Source organism: Pygoscelis adeliae, unplaced genomic scaffold, assembly GCF_000699105.1.
Source record: "Pygoscelis adeliae isolate BGI_AS28 unplaced genomic scaffold, ASM69910v1 Scaffold232, whole genome shotgun sequence".
Lineage (NCBI taxonomy): Eukaryota > Metazoa > Chordata > Aves > Sphenisciformes > Spheniscidae > Pygoscelis > Pygoscelis adeliae.
Window position 1 is genome coordinate 857,481 of NW_008824473.1, and position 9,466 is coordinate 866,946.

Sequence of the window (9,466 nt, forward strand, 5' to 3'; positions counted from 1 at the left end):
CTTGTCAATAGGATTTCTGGGATAGGAGGCTTTATATTTTGCAGTTACTGATGGGATGTTTTACTGAGGCAGGTTATTCAGCTCTTCTCGTTACTTTTTCTTGTTAAAAGGAACAAAGAAAGGTAACCAGAAAATTAAATTATTTTAAGTCCTTTATTCCCCTCATAATGTTTCTAAATGGAACATTTAGAAGTACATTAATTGTCAAGGAAAATATATTTGTTAATATCCTTATCTTAATATTATTTTCAGTACTGAAATTATTAAAATATATTATTCATGAATCAAAGCTCATTCCTTCTGGATAATTTATGCCTTGTAAGCAATACAGAAACAACTGCAACACTTCTGTCATAAGAAACGTGTCTAGTATTGTCTGAAAATACATCCTGAATAATTTCAGACTTGGTATAGTAAAAAAAAAAAAAAATATTTAACTGAATTTTTAATTCTGAACAAGCTTCTTCCCCTGTGCACCTCCACCCCCAGATGTCTTGATCTTTGAGAGTTCCTCTTTGTGATTAAACTGACAAGTGATGAAACTCTGTAAGCTTATGATGTCTGGCTAAATGTTTCATAGGAGTGGTAAAATGGATGTTTGCATTTTGTCAGGCTAGGTAAACGCATTTCCAAAGCTTACCATCACAAGAATGTAGTAAAGCAGTTGGACTGAGAAAATGCCTGCCATGTTTCAAGCCACACTTGGAAACTGTTAAGAGGAAAAGCTTGCCAGCCTTCTTCACTTTCTTCCACCATCTCCCCCTGAGTATCTGACTTAATAAGGACCTTGTAGTTCAGTTAGAAACTGGTCTCTTGAATGGGAAGGAAATGTCGGAGTTGCACCTCCTGGGGCGTTGCTTGAGGGCGATGTTCCATCGTTGTGGACAGACAAACCCCTCTGGTCTCTGCCTGCAGGATATCAGCACGGGGAGATTTCGGTGGGAAAAAGTCACAAAGGATAATGCAAACAGTAGTATTTTCTACTACCTAATCTTGTAAAATTAGACCAAATTCATGAGCAGAAACAGTTTTCCATGGCAGAATGCAAGTTTGGTTAAGTATAGCCTGTTCTTCAGCTTGTGGTAGATATAATGCTACAGTTGTTGATTTGAGGGTAGAGTACCCATGATTTTTGTCATGTTATCTCACAAGGATGTGAACCGTTAGACACCGTCACATACATTATTCTATTGTATCAGCAAATCATAGCACCTTTGAAGTATAATGAAATTTATTGCATATGTACTCTTTTAAATAGTTACATTTTTTAGCCCTTGTATATCAGATTGACCTTTCAAGTTTTCATCCAATATTTTATATACACCAGGCTGCTATTTGTATTTATTTATTTGTAAATAAAACTTGTCATTTCAAGATTTTAACTGTAAATATATATATATAAAGGTACTATTTATAAGGAGTAGCTTTTTGTTACTCCTCCTAAGTGAATTCTAAGCCACTCCTGCTTGCTCTAAGAATGACAGTATAAGTTGTAGAGATTTTGTTTTTTTTTTTTCTCCTTTTGAAAACTAAAGAAGAGTGAAATAGATTCCCTTCTACCTTATATAGTTTAAAATAAATAGTTAAATGCTTTGAATCAAGGATGTGTTATTCTGGGTGATGGACAAATTAGAAGATACTTCATAATATTTATGACAGATATTTTTAATATATAAATATATATGTCATATTATAAATGTTAAAATATATAATATATATAAATGTCATATATTAAACATATAAGACTTATTTTTGTTTATGTATTTGTAAATGGAGTTAATGAGATGCAAAAATTTAGAGGGACAAAGCAATTCCATGGTACCGTTTCTTTTCAGGGTGAAATTGTACCTGAGAACCTAAGATGATTTCCTCAGCCCCAGACCATTGCTTTAAGTTAAATTGTCAGCTATATGTGGGACAGCTCCGATAGCTTTATATGCATTTACTTAAGGTGCATGGTTTTTTTAGGTTCACCAAAAATCTGTCACCTGACAAGATCAACCTGAGCACATTAAAGGGGGAAGGTCAGCTGACCAATTTAGAGCTGGATCAAGAGGTGCTTCAGAACATGCTGGATCTTCCAACGTGGCTTGCTATAAACAAGGTCTTTTGCAATAAAGCATCCATTAGGGTGAGTATTTTGTTGTGCCAGAATGGTAATTAGCCAAATCTTTCTTTTTTCCCTTCTGTCTCTGTAAACTTTCAAACAACTTGGTATTAATAGAAAATTGTGATGAGTGTTTGATAAAATTGTAAGGAAACCCAAAGATGTTACCAGCAATAATTCTTACTAATTTTTGTTTCTCGTGTGATGACGTGAAATACATATGGAAACAATGAAAATAAGCAGTGATTTAAAAAAATTTTTTTTTTTTCTTTCTGAGTAGAATTTATTCCTGCATGTTCTGAAATAGGGCTAGAGATAAAAGCTTGTATTTGCCCCTGGTAATTAGTCTACTATAATTATTTATTCTCTTTTTTAAAGTGTTATTTCTTCTCTTTACCTCTATCTTTCTATTCCTTTCCTTCTTGTTCCTTTCCTGTTTCCAAAAATACCTTTCTGAGGCATTCCGATCTCTGTGGAAAATGCGGAAACACTCTAAATCTAGTAGACATTGCTTTTTTGGTCCTTGTGGCTGCTAAGAATTGAAGCAATGTATATCATCTCTCCTAGATTATACTAATATGAGAGTAAAAAATGAAGCTATAGCTTGTTTTTGACAGAAGTTATGATCTGGTCAAACTGGTACTTTCGGGTGCCAGTCTTTTGGGTTTTTTGGGGTTTTTTTCCCTAATGGGAGATTGTCCTGATTTTTCGGAATGCAGTGAACTTGATGCTTTGTTGCAGGCATCCAATTACTTATAGGCCAACAGAGCAAGTGTGGATTTTCTTTCCTTTTAAAGGAAAGAATGTGGAAGACAGTGTTGCTTTTTCTGATGCTTGACAACTCAGTATTAAAGAGACAGATTCTATTTCGTTCCTCTGTTTTCTGCTCAGTGATAAGTAGATTTCTGAAGTTCTGTTTTTAACACCTCAAATTTATGTGTGTGTATAAATTTACTCTACAATCTTTCCAGATAAACTTGATATTTTGAAAGTAATATTATTCTGAGTTCAGGAGTTACAAATATAGTTTGTATACATAAAACACATTCTAAACAAATGCTTTATTTTACTGTATCTTTAATATTTACTTTGCTTTAGAATAATATTTTCCCTTTCAGATACCATGGACAAAATTGAAGACACATCCCATCTCTTTGGTGAGTTCTGAGATCAACTCCTGAATATACTGTGTAGCAGAATTTATCTCAAATATTTATATAGTTCTCTTGACTTGACTCTAGAAATAACTGAAATGTTAACAGGCCTTTACTAAGTGTCCTCTGGGTAGTGGCAGATCAAGACAAAATGCTTTAATGTTTTTGTTGGTAAGTTTGTTTTCTTAGTCTATGGCTTTGGGCGTCATCACTATAATGTTTGACTGTTAGCTAATTTCTGTCAAGTTCTTCAGCCATTACCTCTTAATTTGGGTTCACCTGAAGGGTAGTTATTTGTCCAATTAACCCTTTTACAAGTTCCTGCCTGTCTTTTGGAGCTGTCTTTTTGAAGGACTTTTCTATTCTACATCTGTACTCTACCCAATGATCTCAGTTATAGCAGGTTTGATACACATAACATTTACAGGGTTTCTGTAACAGCCTAGGATTCAGCCTGAATATAAATAGGATGTAAAATATGTAAATAGGACATCAACAACAATTAGATGCTAATTCTTGCATTTGTTTAATTTTGTTCTTTATTTTTAAGTATACTAAGAAATGTGGTAGCACCAGAAGTGATTTGCTTGGTGATGGCTAAACTTTCTTAATTGTCTTTACTTAGGAATGAATATTCCTTTAACTGTCATGCTACCCAGTCTTGCAGTGAATTCCTGAATGTGCTTGTAATTCCTTAGTTCTGAATCAGACTTGGGAAAGACATGTTGTTTTAAATACTTGATGCATTTGCTAGTGACCCAGTTGTAACGTACTAATGTCTGTACTGCTTCTTCCTGACACACATTGCTTAAAGTGTGGTAATGCTGAGGTGGGATGATTCAACCTCTTGACTGTAAGATGCAACCGCCAAATTAGGAAATCAGTTTAAGCTGTGCTATTCTTAAAGTTTACATGCTTTGACCTAAGGTAGCAAGGCCTGATTGTTTGCTTTGCTCCTATTGAACTTAGATTAACAGTCTTTGAGGCTAAGATAACTTCCAAGGTCACCTTTTTTTACGTAAAGCTTTCCTTGAACAAGTGCATTGAACTGATAACAAAAGTTCACTCTTCAATGGTAGACTGTACAACAGCCTTTTTGACTTCTAAAGGAAGGTGAATTCAATGGCCTAAATGTCCAACTTCAGCCATTTATTAAATCACTGAACTTCCACTATTTTTGTGGGGATATTTTTGCTACTGAGAGTTCGATTAAATTGGAATAGCATCCTCTGTTTGCATAGCTTAGGAGGTAACTAGAACCCACTTGTCTAGCCAAAGGTACTTTCATTGAGCTGAGTTGCCCTTGTGAAAATCCGCCTGTTATCATAGTGGCAAATACTAAGTTACCTTTGCTCATAATCAATTTCTGTTTCTGTATTATAAACAATATAATATTGAAGAGTGCTTTGGGGACCCAGGGATGCTATGCAGCAGTTTTTCCTCTATCAAATACCGTAGTTGCCAGTGAGAAAACAGATATCTACATCCAGGTGTTCTTCGTTAACTCCTATTTATATTATGCAAACTCCTTAAATCACTGCCCTGCTGTTCTTTGCACTAGTCATGTAGTGAAGGAAATTGTTCCAAAGGTCTTAATTTAAGAAACCTTAAAAGAGTGGTCAAACATCCAAAAATGTGGGATAACCAGGAGAAATCTTGGCTTCCCCCCGCCCCCCACCATCCTCAAACTAAGGGATTGGGTTTTTTCTTGTTGTTTTTTCCTCTCTTGTTATTTTGTAAGGCAAGTTATTCATTGAGACAGCTGAGAAAATAATTTAAAAATGTCCAAATTTACTGTCAACAGCTAACACTTCCCTTTAAGCATCAAAATATAGTGAAGTATAAATAAATCCAGAGTAGAAAGTTTATGAATTTCTAGGTAGTAGTCAGGGCATTTCATGGATAAGAGTAGCACAGAAAAATGTTTGTGGAGCAAGTGGATTATGAAGACAGGCACAATTGACACAATATGATAATGAAGTCCAGTAGGTAGGGCAGGTTGAATTATGAAAAATCTAAAATTGAGGACAAAGCTTTTTAGTGTGGTTTGTCTGACCTAAGAGAGGGTAAATGGAGGAATTCAGAAGGGGTGGTATAAAGTCAGAACTAAACAGGGAAGTAATATTAGCTGTTGTGTTTTGAATGTTGCTGGGAATAAGGTTTTGATTTGATTTGTTCCCATTCTGTTCGCCCCCCTGTTAGTATGCATTATTTATAAAGTGTGTTATAGTTCTGCTATTTAAATATAGCCTTCAGTTAAAATAGGATTTAGGTGTCTCATTCCCTTAATTTCCAGCTTCTTTTGTAAGGGTCCCACCTCTCATACAAAGAATACAATAACAACATACAACTTTACCATAATATGATGTGTTGCAAATTATACTAGAATGTATCTTTTTAGAAATTACTTGTTTTACTAGATCTACTGAAGATTCATACATACACACAGAGTGTATACACACTTGTGTATATATTATATATATTCAGATTTTGTTTTAAAGATGCAGCACAAAACTTCATCTACTATCACGAATTTTAGTGGACTAGTTTCAAATATTTTCCATTAAAATTTTCTGAACTTATTGAACCATTTAGAAAACTCAGGAGGTATTAAGTGTTTCACTGAAAGAACAACCATATAGGAAGAAAAACCAGATGAGTACGCATTAAATCATGTCCTTTTTGAAATGTAATTTTTGAAAATATGTGTGATGGATAAATAATACTCAGGGATCAAGAATTCTGTAATCCAATATTTGACCGGGAAGGTCTGTTAGAATTCACAAAATTTAAAAAATTATGTGAACAAATTAAAAAAAAGATAATTCTGGTACATTACAAAAGCTTATGGGTAAATTGACATGGTAAGAAATGTTTTATGTATATTTCAGAAAAAGTTCTCAAGTGATTTTTTTTTTTGGTTGTTTTTTTGTTCTTCATATGTCATCTATTTACTTTGTTACCTCTTAGGTCTCCCAATTTTTTGTTTTGTTTTGTTTTTCAAGTCCTTGGATAAAGTTGTAATGGAAATGAGCACATGTGAAGAGCCACGTGCCCCTAATGGACCCTCTCCTATAGCAACTGCATCCGGACAGAGGTCAGTGATGATACTTACATGTAATTGATCCAAAAAGGTTTCAATTACTCATTTTGAATTACTATAAAACAGTTAGATCCCCTGCAAATTTCCAGAAGTATATAGGGTTGTAGCTTGCCATTTCCATCTCTCCAAAATTTTATTTTGTTACCTGTGGGTGGAGTTACATATGTATAGTGATAATGGAACTATCCAGACCCAAGCCTCGATAGAATGTCTGAACTATCTATGGAGCTTCCTAGGCATGTTTCATATGGGTGCGACTACTGCATCAAAAATTTACCAAGTTTAGTTGGTACTAAGTTTTTTGAAAATTAAAGTTATATTGCCTTCAACCTATTTGGAAAATATATATAATGTTGGGGTGGGTTTTTAAAAATTTTTATTTTTCCTTTGTTTGCTCTGAAAAAGAGTATTAAGGGCTGTTTGTCAGTGTGGTGTTTCAAAGTTCTATTTCCTTTATTGTATCAGCCAAATCTTACTGAAAGATTTCATGCACACTATATAGCCCAAAAGTCAGGTAATTTGGTGGGACAATATAGCATTACATCAGTGATTTCCACTTCGCCCAGCCTCCCAGTCATTTCCTTTTTATGGACCCAAAACATTTTTCAGCAGGCATAGGGACCCATATACAGAGAAACAAATTTGATGATACAATTGCTTTTCTTATTTTAACTTCTGTGTAATATGTAGAAATAGTTCATGGGCCTCTATGTCTCCTAGGGTACAGCTTGAAAATCATTGCCATAGAGATTCTGTGTAGGATGAAAGTTATAAAAAGGAAAAGGAATGATAAACCACATAAACTGTACTTTTAAAACAAGCAGAAAAAAAATTCCAAAGGCAAAAAATTTTAGATGTTAAAAGAATACTTAAAATACAGTTTTCCATTCACTAATCTGAAACATTCAGAACGCATAAGATTTTTATTAAAAAATTAATTGCAACTGCTTTATCTTTTTTTAATACTGGAATGCATGCTGATTTGGTGTAGAAATGTAACCACCATTTAGGATGCCTTTCTTTTATAGAATGAAACAAAGCAAATACTTTATACTATTTTGAATATATGAAAGATACTAGTTTTAATGGGCGGAATAACTTAGCTTATAAATACCAGATTGGAATGGTCAAATAATTCATTTGACATGAATTACTCCTTATGTATACATAAAGAAGAGCAACGTGTCTATGTAATGCTGTAGACTGTTATTCTTATGTATGTATAAAATATATTTTATTTTTTATACATTTATATATAAGTGTAAAATATTTATCATGGACAAATTGCATTAATTGTTATACTTCATGGAGATTGATCTTGGTCCAAAATATGTTCTTTAATGACTACTTCGAGACGAGGATCATGGGGTGGAAATAGTTGTAAACTAGATCAAGTAGATTTAACAAAAATTCATAACTGGAGGATATATTAGGAACTTATTTTATGGTTTGTTTCATGTTGTATTTCATCTGTTTAAGTTTAATTTTGTGCCCTTTCATTAGGTGTGTATTTAATATGTTGGCATTTCACTTTTTAGTGAATATGGCTTTGCTGAAAAAGTGGTAGAAGGCATTTCGGTTTCTGTGAACTCCATTATAATAAGGATTGGCGCAAAAGCCTTTAATGCTTCATTTGAACTTTCCCAGTTGAGAATATATAGTGTAAATGCAAACTGGGAACATGCGGACCTCAGATTTACCAGAATACAAGAAGCTCAACGTGGAGAGGTAAATACTATCTTTTGCTAACTTTTTTTTCTTTGTTTTTGTGGTGAAGGAGGAGGAAGTTGAATTGCAACTTTATACAGTCTAGGTTACATGCCGTTACTGGGAATGGAGACATTCTGTGCTCAGTAATTTCAGCTGTCCTCTAGGAACACAAGGATGTAAAAATGGTGGATGTGAGTTGGAGCAAATGTCATGTCTCTAGCAGTGGCCAAAGTGGATGCTTAGGGAAGAGCAAAGACCAGGGCAAGCATATGTACTGTTCCCCTCTTACCTTCTCCAGGCTTGTGACCATTTTAAAATGCAAACTAGACCAGACTTGAAGAGTACTGAAAGAAAAAGGAATGGTGTATTAAATGCGGAAGGATCAGGCGTTGTGCTGGTTTTTTATTATTATAGAGCTTTAACTGGTTATTTAGTTGCTTGTGAGGGTTTGCCTAATAAGAATTTTTTTTTCTTTAAGCAGTTTTAACTGAATTTTAATAAAGTTCCTATGCAAGAATTAAATATTTTTCTTGGAATAACTAAATCATATGTATACAAAAAAGTAATAGCAGTGAAGTGCATTCTTTTTACTGTCTGGGAGAACTTAACATGGAAGTCCCAGATTGGTGTACACCATTCGGCTTTCTCCCATGTAACCAAAGTAAAATGTATACTGAGTGCAAGATTGATTCTAAATATTGTATGTTGTATTGAGAAAGACTTATTTTAGCATGCATCTGGCCTTGGATAAATAGGTGTTTCAAATTTTGCCCATGTTTGCCTGTTTAAAGACGATTATTCCGGAAGAAACAGAGTTTACTCAGAGTTAAGGAGTCTGGTAGTGATGGGGCTATGTTTTGGATTGGTGCTGAAAAGTGTTGATAACACATGGATGTTTTCGTTACTGCTAGGCAGTGCTCACACAGAGTCGAGGCCTTTTCTGCTTCTCACACCATCCCACCAGCGAGTAGGCTGGGGGTGCACAAGAAGTTGGGAGGGGACACAGCTGGGACAGCTGACCCCAACTGACCAAAGGGATATTCCATACCATATGACGTCACGCTTAGCATATAAAGCTGGGGGAAGAAGGAAGGAAGGGGGGGACGTTTGGAGTGATGGTGTTTGTCTTCCCAAGTAACTGTTACGCGTGATGGAGCCCTGCTTTCCTGGAGATGGCTGAACACCTGCCTGTCGATGGGAAGTAATGAATTCCTTGTTTTGCTTTGCTTGCGCACGCGGCTTTTGCTTTACCTATTAAACTGTCTTTATCTCAACCCGTCAGTTTTCTCAGTTTTACTCTTCTGATTCTCTCCCCCATCCCACTCTGGGGGAGTGAGCGAGCAGCTGTGTGGTGCTTAGTTGCCGGCTGGGGTTAAACCACGACAATCATAG

General features: G+C 35.0%; 1 protein-coding gene across 1 annotated transcript in view; it reads left to right on the forward strand.

The window, feature by feature from the left end:
- The first annotated feature begins 828 nt into the window (after positions 1 to 828).
- Positions 829 to 9,466, forward strand: part of UHRF1BP1L (UHRF1 binding protein 1-like) — a 48,428-nt gene continuing 39,790 nt past the window's right edge. The window contains 5 exon segments of the mRNA XM_009321344.1: positions 829 to 938; positions 1,969 to 2,131; positions 3,226 to 3,264; positions 6,267 to 6,358; positions 7,903 to 8,092. Coding sequence (XP_009319619.1) covers positions 829 to 938; positions 1,969 to 2,131; positions 3,226 to 3,264; positions 6,267 to 6,358; positions 7,903 to 8,092 — 594 coding nt within the window.